At 43.7% G+C, this 12,818-nt stretch overlaps 1 protein-coding gene across 14 annotated transcripts in view; it reads right to left on the bottom strand.

The window, feature by feature from the left end:
• Positions 1-859: 859 nt before the first annotated feature.
• ST7 (suppression of tumorigenicity 7) overlaps positions 860-12,818 on the bottom strand; it is a 262,668-nt gene continuing 250,709 nt past the window's right edge. For 10 of the 14 annotated variants that reach the window (XM_042970459.1, XM_042970419.1, XM_042970428.1 and 7 more), the window contains 3 exons: positions 11,882-11,974; positions 8,908-9,047; positions 6,828-7,843 (listed from right to left, as the gene is read on the bottom strand). In XM_042970459.1, coding sequence (XP_042826393.1) covers positions 7,724-7,843; positions 8,908-9,047; positions 11,882-11,974 — 353 coding nt within the window. In that variant the 3' untranslated portion in view covers positions 6,828-7,723. Of the gene's footprint in view, positions 1,202-6,827; positions 7,844-8,907; positions 9,048-11,881; positions 11,975-12,818 lie in introns of those variants that run through there. The other 4 variants (XM_042970436.1, XM_042970442.1, XM_042970450.1 and 1 more) reach the window with 2 other exon arrangements.

Genomic DNA, 12,818 nt, shown 5'->3' with positions numbered 1-12,818 from the left:
GAAGGTGGTGGTGCTTTCCCTGCACGCTGCCTGTTTTAATGCGCCTGGGAAAAGTTTCAGGATTCTAAATAAGATGGAAAACAAACTATGTAAAGGACAGTCCTTTTTTTTTAAGCACTCAATTGAGATTTCAAATAGCAGTACTTTCACTTCAGATAGAGGATTCAACGTTATTTATTTTTCTTCTTTTGTTTAAGTAAAGCCAGATGTTCAGCAGGTGTGAATCGGAGGCTTTCAAAGGTGGTGAGGACAAATGACCATTTTGGTTCAGATCGCTAAAATGATCAAAGAACACTTACATTTAAGCATCAAGAATGCAAAAATGATAAAAAAAAAATAATAAAGTGCCCTTATGAGAAAACATTGTAAAAATGGCAACATTGAAAAGTAGTCAGGTTCTACAACAGACTGTTGGGTCTGTAGCTTCTCATCGAAAGTTTTTTTCTCACAACAAATTTTCATAAAGCAAAATGATTCCTAGAGCCAGAGTGCTGAATTCTATTCAATGAGTAGAGTCTCTGACTAGAACAACTTGTCATGGCACATGTGTCTCATTTCATTCACGCTGCCCGTCAGTCATTGTGGAAGCTGGTTTTGTGCATGTGACCTACGAGGAACGACAGTTTGGGGCTGAAAAAGATGGTACATTTTTGCCGAAGACATTCCATTTTCCAAACCACCAACTGTATGTAGGAGTACTAAGGGCCTCCCGGGATGAGTTCCATTAGCAAAGAAAACCATCGTGGGACATTCAGAAGATCTGGGTCCTTAGTAAATGAAATGTAAACACATAAGTTTATTTGGGACACCAACACTTTTAAGGTTGGAAGACACCGGAAGACACAACTGGTTGCTGCAATACACAAAAGTTTATTTTTGATTTTTTTTTCTTTTCTGAAGGCAAAATATAATAGAACTGAACATCAATGAATTTTGTACAACAAAAACAGCTTTTAATATGGAACAGACAGTCCATGAATGATTTAAAATCTCGGAATGGCTTCCCTTTTTCAAAGTCATGCTTTCTTGCGGTCCACGAGGAGTTGGCACAAAGAGACAGTGGCAGCCCGCTGGGTGAGGTGAGGGGAAGGACGGGTGGGCTTCCCTAGATCCGCGTCAGCTGGTGCCACAGGCTGGATGGGAGGATGCTTTCCACTTTCTCCATGACAAAGTTTAGGGGGGCAAACAAAGTGCTGAGGAACTGCAAAGAAACCAGAAAGGCAGAGAGTCAGGAGAGATCTCGTTCAAGGCTATAAAATGAACCTCTCCAACCTACACTTGCATCTTCAGTCTCGGTATCATGTAAGTCTCAAAGGCTACAATTTTATCTTTATGTTTATGGGAAACATAGTTGATGACCACACCTGAGTTCCAGCCCCCACCCCCAGCTCTGATAGGTAAGGAGGAGAAGGGTCTGCTGCTGCCCCCTTCACTCCTGACAGCAGACCCACAGTCCCCAGTCCTTGCAATTCGTCTTCAGGATCTGTGCTGCCCCTACAGGTGCCATTAAAAGGGACTGACAGTTGGGTGACAAGTAGGCTGAGGAGTTAAAAGATGGTGACATCTTAGATCACCTGCCTGCCTAGCTGGGTACAGAACCCACTTTAAGTGGACAAGGCAATTTCAAAAAGGCAAGTTTGATACATGGCTGTAAATTGCTTTGGGATCCTATTGTCTCCGAAACACCTCTGTAGCCCATGCTCATTTCTGAACTACCTGCTTAGTGGAGTGCATCATGGGAGCCTGGGGGAGGGCAGCAAACTGGCCAGTCCATGGATGACATGTCCTTGTTGAAGAAGTGCTGTCTGAGGAGATGTTTGGGAGCTCTCTCATTTGGTTTCTAAACTCCTTTCTGCTTTTCATGTAGAGAATAATGCTCATTAACAGTGCCTTTTAAGAAAGCCAAGTGCCTTGCCTGAGACTCATTTAACATAACCTCAAATTTGTTCTGATTATGTTCTTGTGAAGAATCAGCTTCATTCTGCAAACCATTCAGCATCTGGCAGAAGAGGTCCCCTAACAGAGCCCCATATGAGACAGAGGTGTCTGGGTGGTTTCCATGCTCTCCATCTGTTTAGAACCAAGGTATTATCCCGTTAGGGTTCAATACCTGGTTCTTACACTGTGGTGTTCTTTGTCCTAATCCCTTATCCTCAGCAGAGCACAGTCTACACCACCAAGGGTAGTATGTAAATACACATGCAGAGGGGGAACGTGGTTCTGAGGTCAAAGTAGTAGTATATTTAATGAAGTAAAACAGGCTCCTCCACTGGCCATATGTTCTATGATTTCAGATCTTCAGTAAGGGGTATGGCAGGCAAGTTTCCAAAATTCACTTGACCTCAGAATCTTTCCTTTTTTCTAGTTGTTTTTAAGAAGCAGTAGAATACTACTTGGGAAGGTCTGTGACACATTATAGCTGGACCGTTAAGTGTGACATTAGAGTGAGGAAACTCAAGATAGTGTAAGATTTGGAATCTTTCCCCATGCTGTGTCTTTTACATCAATTAGATGTATTTACTCAGTAAGGCACCTAAGTGCTGGATGAAATATAAAGGAGTCTGGGCACAAACTCCCATTATCAGGGAGCTCAAAGCCTAGGGTCGTGGGGGAGGGATAGGTGGCCACAGAGATCTTTACACAACAAAGTAATAGTACCAGATAGACCATCATAGAATGGAAGATGGAAGATAAAAGCATCAAGAGGGTTCAGAAAAGGGAGAGAATCCATTCGGATTGAAAGAATCAGGAAAAACTTAAAATGGAGCAACTGAAATAGACCACAACGGATGGCTGGGATGTCAGAGATGCAGATGGGGCAAGGATGGCACGGAGAGAAATACAAGCAGGTGATGCCTCCAGGTTCAATGAGCAGCTGGAACAGAAATGGGAAAGTAACTGGTATGCTCAGAAGAGGATAAATAATTCAGCTTAGCTCAATAGTGCAGAGTTTAAAAGTGACCAGAAGAACTCTGGGGAGGGCCTTGAATGCCACCTTGGGTTTGGAGTTAAGAAATAGGCAGCCATGTTAGCACTTGAGCAAATGTGGATGGCTCTTTCATCAAGTGGGTCTTAGATATATGGCAATTTCTGGTAACCTTCTGAAACTGTCCTTTGTTACATGCACAGAACCATGTGGGATGCTCTCCCTGTGGCCCAGGAATGAGTAATTACTACCCAAGCTGCTGATGACAGAGTTTGTAAAATCCTAGTAATGAGAAGATTGTTTGTTTATTAAAATCCTAGTTTTGAGATTTTGTTTGTTTGTAATCTGAGACCACTAAGGCTCCATAAAACACAGCATCTGCCTATAATCCTAGTTCCATAAAGAGGAGCCAGGTGCTGACGTAGTCTGGGTAAACCAGAGATGCTGACAGGGGTTGTTAGTTGGGGCTCACCAAACAAGTGATATTGCTGGTGAAGTTATCATCTCCTAAAGACTTGACCTAAAAAAGATTTAGAACCACCGAAGTTGTGATGGAGTGGGTAAGGAACTACTGAATACTAGCATGAGCTACTGTGGTTAGATGAAAGGCATCGCTCATGGTCTGTATTCTGGGCAATTTCACGCACTAAATGTGGGACACCAAGGAGCCTCGGCTTGGGTAGCGGAGCAAATGAAGAGGTCGTTACAAAGTTGCTTCAAAATAAGGCCTGTTTGTTTGCTTTGTTTTGGGCGCTGACCTGACTTGCATAAAAAGAACAAAAGTGGGGCCTCTGGAAATCAAGAGGGGAATCTCCCACTCTGTTTGATGTCTGTAACTGCCCCTCTTCCCACACTGCACAGTAAAGACACAGTGGGCCCTGACTCCTTGAACTTCACCTGTACTTCTCAATAAGGTTCCGCAAGAGAAATGAAGTCCTACCACCTCCAGTATATGTGATGATTTACTGCTCTCCCTCATATCTAGAGTGGTCTGTTCTTGGGAGAATTGAGAAAAGAATCCCCAGAACCTTTTCATAAAGATCCTAATTCTCTCGCAGCACCCAAGTGGGGATGTGCACCTTTTATTACTAAGCTACCTCCCTCCTCAGCACCCCTCCCTGCATCCTCTTCCCCATCCCTCTCCCACAGGGAAGAAGCATACAAGGTAATGAGGCGTCTGAAGCTGATAAGCCCTCTCATTCAGTAACCAGATAAAGGTTAGTGGCTTTCATCAGGAGGTATAAAAAACAAGTTTGGGGGAACATGCCTTGCTTTGGATGTTCATTTATACTTGTTTGCATGTTTGAAAATCAGACAATACTTTTTGGCCAGAGACTCAACCAATGCATGGAGAAACGGCAGTTTCACTTACAGACTCGGGAAATTTATGGCCTGAAAAGTTTAGTCTGAATGAGCAACACCAGGCACCCCTGGAACAGCTCGTCTATCTCAACATCCAAAACTTCTGTCCAGAGGGCAGAGATACATGGTCCAAAACGCACTGTGATTCAATCAGTGTCTTATGGTGAGAAAAGGCAACTGAACTAATAAAAAAGGGAGAGTGACACTTCAATCGCCTGATCCTCCTTTTCCCAAAACACCATTATTTAGAAGAAGGTCATGGCTCCCAACATGCTTCGTTAACATTCAAAATGCCTCTGCTTATCTGAATAAGTTCCAGGTGCCCTATGCAATCAGACAATTGACATTTCACTGTAATCAATATCAGACTTCAAAGAGGTCAAGGCCTATAAGTGAAGATGAGAGTCAGAAGTCAGGGGGCTCAGTCTCAGTGAAGGAGAGAGATCAGAGGAGGAAAGACAGAGCCCTTCAAAGCAGACAGGGTCAAAATGCTGACCTTCCCACATTCTATGAGGGGCTGGGTTTGGAACGATAACTTATTTATATGAGCAACCTTATCTTAGTAACCAAACATTCTAGGAAGAGTTAGTCTTAAGTCATTGAGGTAGATTAGATTAGGGGGGAAAGCCAGTTGAAGCCGTTCGTTTTACTATTTTCCAGTGGCTCCCACTTTGCTGTGGGCTTCTTTACTGGCTGCATATCAACATATAAACACACTGGAGAGTTCCCAAGCTGCATGTAGCCTGGGGGGTGCCAGTGCAATCTCTCTGCATCTACTAAAAGTCATTATCCCAGGGATATTATCTCAGGCGAGGGCTGAGAAAGTCATTTTCACAAGCTGCAAATGGTTGTGGGAAGCCTATAGGGCGACTGCGATAACGTGCAGGGGGCTTCATGAGAGGCCTGCAGCAGTGAGGAGGGTGAAAACATGGGAGAAGACTCTGGGGACAAGGTCGGGGGAGAGGGACGGTGCCTGTCTCCTTCAGGCCATCCATCTTCCTTCCCCACAAAGTCTCTCTAAACATTTTGGAAACTGTTAAACCTTCAGGAAGGGCAAGATGAATGTGATCTTCCAGGCAGAGGTTTAAAAGCAAATTTATCTAAACTATATTTGGTTATTATGAGTAGCCGACCAAACTACTGCACCTCGGTAGAGTATAAAATAGGAGGACCATAAGGCAAAATGATATTTTATTCAATCATCTGATCTAGACTCAAAACCAGAGCTTTGGAAACATTAAATGATCCATAATGAACACATCACTGATATTCTGGAGCCGGTAGAGCCTTTTCTAGGGACACTTAGTTGTATTCTATTTACTGTCCTCCACTCCCCCAGACCCTTCCCTGGTTAATGCAGTTTCAGGCCATTAGTCATTTCATTCAATATGGTGGTCTCGGCCCTGGCTGCACACCTGAATCGCCTGGGAAGCATCTGAAAACTTAAGATGCCCATGCTGCACCCCAGGCCAGTGAAGTCAGGAGGCAGGCATTAGTCACTTGTAAGCTCCCCAGGTGATTCCAAGGTACAGCCAGGGCGAAACATCTGTCACCTTCGAAAGCTTTCCCCCCAGTGGCACTGGCACAGCACCACGTACTTGTGAGTGGCTGCTCAGATGTTCAGCTTGCTAGAGACCAGTGTTCCTAGAAGCAGGTATGGTGCTCAACACCTCACTCAGAATCTGCTGGAATCCTTGTTAAAAACACAGATTTCTGGGTGCTAGCACTCAATATTCTGAGTTTCTGGTGGTGGGGCCAAGTGAATTTTTTTCACACTAGAGGGTGAAAATCTCTATTCTGATCCAAAATCCCACCAACTGCTATTTGTTTACTGAAAAATACTGGGACAATGACATATTTTTACAAAAATGCTCTAAAAAATGTTTAAGAGAGGAACATAAAAGGAGGAAATATAACTGTCTAGTATTGTAAATATATTCCTATTTTAAATTTTGCTAAGTTAAACTCTAGTCTATTCAGAATTTTGGCAACTATTTTTACTCAGAGGTTGGCTTGGGAGTATAATAATGAATAGTGGAGGTCCATAAACTAGGGAACATCCAACATGGGGCGTTCTGGGTTTAAAAATCATGTTATATACAGAAGACTTAAGGAAATTTGTGATGTTTTACCAAGAGTCAGAGGTCAGAGGTCGCCACGAATGTATTAGCTGTCATAAGAATTTGCAAGAAGGAGACTTGTTGAGTATAGTTTTGGAGGGTAGATAGGAACAACAGGTGGATATTAGAGGAAGGCATATTTTATATAAAGAAGACTTCTGAGTGATCCAACAATGAAATGGGCTTTGATGTTAAGTAGGCAAGTTCCCCATCACTGAGAGCATTCAAGAAGAGTCTAAATGACCTCCATCCCATTACTCTTGAAGGCAGTTTAAGGTCCCTTTCAACTCTAAGAGTCCATGATTATAATTACAAAAGAAGAGGAGAAATGCTAAACTGTATCTGATTTTTACAGTGATTCTTTCTGCAGAAACCACTACCATTTATTTATTTAATAATCATTTATTGAAAACCTACTACGTGCAAGGCACTGTGCAAAGCTTTGGGGATACAGAGATGAGGAAGACACAGTCCTGCTCTCAAGGAGCTCACATTCTAAAAGGGGGACGGACAAGTTTTTAACAATTATAGTACAATAAGTGTGATAATATAGGTATTCATAGAATACTGTGGGATCATGGAGGAAAGACCTCTAACTCAGCTTGGGAGAAACTTAGAAAGAAAGCTGAGTGTAAAAGAGTGAAGAGGAGTTAGTAGAGTGGACAAGCCAAGGTGGTGATGGGGAAGGGCATTCCATGCAGAGCAAAAGGCACGTGCAAAGGCACTGAGGTGTACAAGAGCCTGTGCATCTGGGAGTGGTGAGTCACTATGGTCTAAGAGCAATGTCTATGCAAGAGGTGGGAGAGATGAGGCCGAAGAGGCAAGCAAGGCATGACTGTAAAGGACCTTGCATGCCTTGCTAAAGATCTGGGACTTTATTCTGAAGTTGGTGGGAAACCTTTGGAGAAATTCAAGCAGGGAAGTGACATGCTCAGACTTGCAATTTAGAAAGATCATTCTTGTGTCAGTACGAGAGAAGGACTGGCAGGGGATGGAACCGGAAGCAAGGAGACCAGTTAAGACTCTGGCAGAGGAGTCCAAGCAAGAAATAACAAGACCTAAACTGAGAGAGATGCTATGGGGAGAGAAGGGGCTAAGAAGGGATGAATTACATTTACTGAACGCCTAGTAGCATTGGAGGTTAGATCCGACAGACTGGGAGCTGAGACAGGTAGGGTGTGGAGAGTGAGAGAGGAGCCTGGGAGGGCTGCTGCGCTTCTGGCTTGAGTAACTGGGTGGATGGCAGAGGCAATGGCAGAGGTCAGGAATACAGGAGGAGGGGTGGTTTTGGTGGTGGGGGAAGAGGGTGATGAGTTCAGTTTTGGAAATGTTGAGATTGAGGTGCCGGTGGAATTTCCAGTTCATCTTCAACACGCATGAAAATGCTCTTGCAATTCCAGTCCCTGAACTCTGCCGAGCAGAAAATGTCAATCATCTGGAAAGGGATTAAATCACCCAGCCAAGTTAGAAATCATCCTTTCTGACTCCACTCGCCTTGAAATCAGAATGGAGTTCCAGGAAAAAGCATTGATACTCTTTTCCTTATTCCTTCTGTTTGAAACCCATCTGTGGCAAAATCCTTACACTTATCCTCACTGCATGTGAAGGTTAAAATGGTTGGTTTTCGGGGAGCCTTGGTGGCTCCGGTTAAACAGCCGGCTTCGGCTCAGGTCACGATCTCACGGTTTGTGAGTTCGAGCCCCGCTGACAGCTCAGAACCTGGAGCCTGCTTCGGATTCTGTCTCCCTCTCTCTCTGCCCCTCCCCCGCTTGCACTCTGTGTCTCTCTCTCTCTCTCAAAAATAAACGTTAAAAAAATGGTTGGTTTTCAACAAGGAAACAATGGCTCTTGATTGTCAATGCAGATGGATTTTCTTATTATTAAAGCTCCTCTCCACAGTCCTACTTAAAGACTCTTACTGGATTTCCATATTCTAAATGTCGCGTCTGTATATTTCTTAATACAAGTTCTTAATATACTTTTTAATTACGAGCCCTTCACACGTTCTCAGCTCATTCCCCCAACAGGCCAACAGTTTGTACCCATTAAAATATTTATTGAAATCATCTTTGAAAATGTAAATCTCATGTTTATTGAAGGAAAGACTCACAATATCTAAAGATTAGAAATAATGTCATTCAACTTATGTAAAACTGAGTAATTTCCCATACATTTTCTCATTTACTAGGATTCCCTTAATTATTTATTTAATCCTTTTAGGCTTCATGCTTTTTTTGAAATCTGGTAATTTTTTTGTGAAATGAGGCAAGGCATGCATTTACAAACAACCTACACTTTTCTCATTTGACCCTCAACCTTTTGATTCTACTGATGAAGATGAAAATTAAACAGTGAGCAAAAAATCAATACAGGTAAATCCATTTCTACACAACACTCCTTCATGTCTCTTCTCCTTCCCTTGGCTTCCCTTGGCTTCCCTTGGCTTCCCTTGGCTTCCCATGTCCCTTCCCTCAGGCCCCCCTCTTGGCAAATACTCACAGCTTTTGCAAAGACCCCCATGAGTTCCGGGAACTGATGTGTCAAGAGGGCCAGCATGGCTGTGAAGGAACACAATCCGGCAGTGAAGAGGATGAAGAAGGGAAGCTCCTTCTTTGGGTAAACTGAGACTTCATGGAAAGCTGTGGAGAAATGCAGACAGAAACATGAGTGCCATAGTGAAATGCATCCTCAGGGAATTTCTGTACGTGGGACTGACTCTTCAGAGCTGTGGCTGAAGCCTCTTGGAAATGAAAAGGGCAGGGTACTTGAATGAACCAGAGCCAACATCTGAGCCAGCCTCTGGCTTGCCTATCTGCTTCTCCCAAGTCCATGTTCAACCTTGAGCGCTCTACTTGGGAGGCATGATAGGGCTAATTTGAGGATGCTACATATTTTGGGGCAGGAACAGTAACACACTCTACACCTAATACATAGTATTACTTTCTCAAAAGGAAACACAAATAAAACAAAACCTTATTCACATTATAAAATACATGTTCATTGGACAAAACCCGGAAAACCCAAAACTAAGTCTACTGGGAAAAAAAAAATCTCTCTAGATTTTGACCTTCCTGTAATATTTTAGTCATTATAATGAGGCGATATTAGTTTATCTTGTATTTTTTCCTGGCACACTCTAAGTCTGTCGGTGGAGGGAGCCACCCTGATAGACATTTAGCAAGGACCTCACATGGTGGCCAATTCAATCTGCAAAGGTTGGAAATCAAGGCTGCAGGGGTCATCCGGCACAATCGTAGGAGAACCGTAATGATAAATACACTTCCAACAATCACCAAAAAAAAAACCCAAACCAAAACAAAACAAAAACAAAAACAAAAAAACAACCAAACAACCAAAAAACAAAAACAAAACAAAACAAAACAAACCAAACTGGTGCTCTTTAGAGCCCCTTCCATAACTTCAAAGTTTCAAATGTTGGGTTTGGGAAAACCAAAGAACAGGTGGTGCCAATGCCAAGGGAACGGACCCCCTGCTTTCTGCTCACCGTGTGGCTGTGAGCAGCCTGGGCGCTGGGGGTGCCCTCCAGGGGAGGTAAGGCTGGCCTGTGCAGAGAGAGGGGCCCCAGCTGCAGGCGCCCTGGCTGAGGGGGCTGTAAAACTGCCTGTGAGCAGTACTGCCACTGGAACCGAGACGGTCCAAGTGCTCCACGTTCTTCAGGAAATCCAAGATCTGAAGGCCTTTCTGCGACTGTTCAGCTCTCATTACTTACAGCCCTGAACTATAACCCGCTTGGCCTGAAAGTGAGGGTGGAGACAGCAGGGAGGGACAGGGCACAAAGAAGTGTGCACACCTGAATCCGGGCCATCTACCTGCTGGGATTCGAAAGAAGGTACAAGCACGTTTGGGGCCTAATGTCCAACAAGGGTACTTTTAAAGTGCAAAACGTGGGTAGCATTTAAAACAATCGGCCCTCTTTGTATCCACACCATCCTTGCTGTCAACACCCAACCCCCGAAAGATTTTGAGGGGAGATCAGATTTTGGGCAACTGCATTCAGTTCAAGAAATGAGAGTCATAACTTTCTATTTCAGGTTCATAAAGATTACTCCTATGAAGTTTCTTTTAAGAGCTATAATCTCGTTCTAATAGTGAATCTAGTCCCATGGAAACTTAATTGGATTCAAAGAAAACATTTTAAAACTGTGCTTTTCAGAAAACTGCCATTCTTACTAGAAATGGAAATTTTAACAAGGGTCTCCCTGAAGGACAGTCCAAAGGTAAAGTGTGGGCACACATAACAGAAATTTCTGAAATAGCATCTAATGTAGTGTGAGGCATTTTCACAATAAAACTCGGGCAAGGAGCAACGCATCACTGAACTTTCCCGGCTCCATAAGGAACAAACATGACATTGCCTCGGGCCAGCAAGGAAACAGGTGAGCCACCTCTCGCTGCTTCAGTCTAAGAGACCAATTCGTTTTGCACCCAGACCCCACCACGTTGGGGATTTATGATAGGCTCAATAACATTGGCATTGCACAATTTATTATTGGAGCACCTAGGGCTCCAAACTTACACTACTCCCCTGCGCTCTGAGATAGGCTATAACTGGGGTGGGTCAAAGAGAGGCAGTGGTAGGAGAGAGGACAAGGGAGAGAGAATAGCCAAAATTTGGAGCTTATTATCTGAGGGAGGAAAATATGTCCTAAGTCAGGGCCACACGAAGAGCCTGGACAGGATCCCCAAATACAGTATGATTTGATAATAGCTATTTAGCAGGACTTGTCAAAACAATGTCGTATTACAGTAAACCAAATCATTCTTCCCACGTGCGGTGTGGACCAAGAGACTGCCAGCTTGTAAGGTTCTTGAGGGCAGGGTTCCCCCTCTTCTTGCTGCATACCGTGCTGAGGCTGCACGTGTGCTCTGCACATGTCATGCCAACCCACTACGTGCATCCACGAGCTGCTCATGGGAAATCCCTCTGGCCAAGAGCATTGCATCACCACAGACAGCATGCCCGCCCTGCCCCACGACTCTGCCTCTGGCAATGATGCCAGCGTCCTGGCGCTGCCTACTCATCCGTGACTCATGTGCAGCACCCTCTGAAGTCAGTGCTTCCTCTTCAAACTCCACTCTGTGCAGACTGCATTTGACCAGCTGGGCCACGCAAGGGGGCACCAGGCACAGTGGACCAGCCTGTGCACATCAGCCTGGAACTAGGGGTCTCTGTGCTCAGGCCAACTGGTACATGATAGCTCTTCATTTAAATTTAAGTCCTTGGAGGTCTTTCCCTTTGATGAATCTGGAGGGACTTGGAGGAGCAGGATGCCAAACCCACACACATAACTCATTTTAATGCATATGCTATCCAGTAAGGACAGGGCTTGGGAGAAGAGTAATAAAAGACAAGGAACACTGTAAACATTTATCATTCCCACCTCTTCCCATCCCCACATTCGTGCACACCACCCTCACTGGCTGAGGAGAGGAATACAGAAGTGAGACTTACATGGAAGCAGCTCTCGATCTGCTGTTTCTGTACAGATTGGGTAAGGATAAAACAGATGTCCCTTTTCCAAGGGATAAGGGATCATCCGAAAAGCTGAAAATGAGAGACAATATGTTAGAGGTTCAATATTTGTCTCATAACTTCTCGATTTCAAAAAGGGGCTTTTCAAGCATTTTTATAATGGTAAACAGTTCTACAAGTAACTCCCAGAAAGGATGCAAGAGTTACCCAAACTCTGAGTTATATGCCAGATAAGCTGTCAGAGATGCATTATGATGTATGACTCACACATTTATCTCACACTATATATTCTGGGCAAACCTCACAAAACTGGGTGGGGATAGGGTGCAGGGGAGTAGGGAAGCCATCAGCTCAATGCCCAGGATTTCCTCATCTACAAAGTATTATTAAAATGTCACAAGCACTAATTCAATATAGCTCAACTGATGGTAATAACACAAACCTGCATTGAAATGCTTCCCCAAGAAGCAAATGTGGATTGACTAGCTGAAGCTTGTTATAGATGTACAAATATGAAAGGCATTCTACCATGTCTATTTAAAAAACATGTCTAGGTGGATGAGAATTCCAACCAAGATGGACAAAAGTGCAAACCTAAAATTGCATGACTTGGGAGGTATTTCTAAACTTTAAATGAAACTTTTGAATCTTCAATACCATGTGGGGGGAAAAATGGATCTGGAGAGATTGATTATCTGTGTTTTGATGATGTCAGGCCACCTAAATTCTGCTCTTGTGGCTTCAGATAACATGAGGTCTCACACTGAATTATGGCTTTCCAATCAATCCATCCCTTTCCATTATCACGTGTGTTACTCTCCCTGTTACGATGTCATCAGCATGTTAGTCTCACTGTTGCTATGAACTTAGTGCTCACAGAGTAATTTTTCTTCAACAGATGTCCTTTAACTACAGC

The sequence above is a fragment of the Panthera tigris genome, chromosome A2, assembly GCF_018350195.1.
Source record: "Panthera tigris isolate Pti1 chromosome A2, P.tigris_Pti1_mat1.1, whole genome shotgun sequence".
Taxonomy (NCBI): domain Eukaryota; kingdom Metazoa; phylum Chordata; class Mammalia; order Carnivora; family Felidae; genus Panthera; species Panthera tigris.
This window is presented reverse-complemented; position numbering and strand designations above follow the sequence as displayed.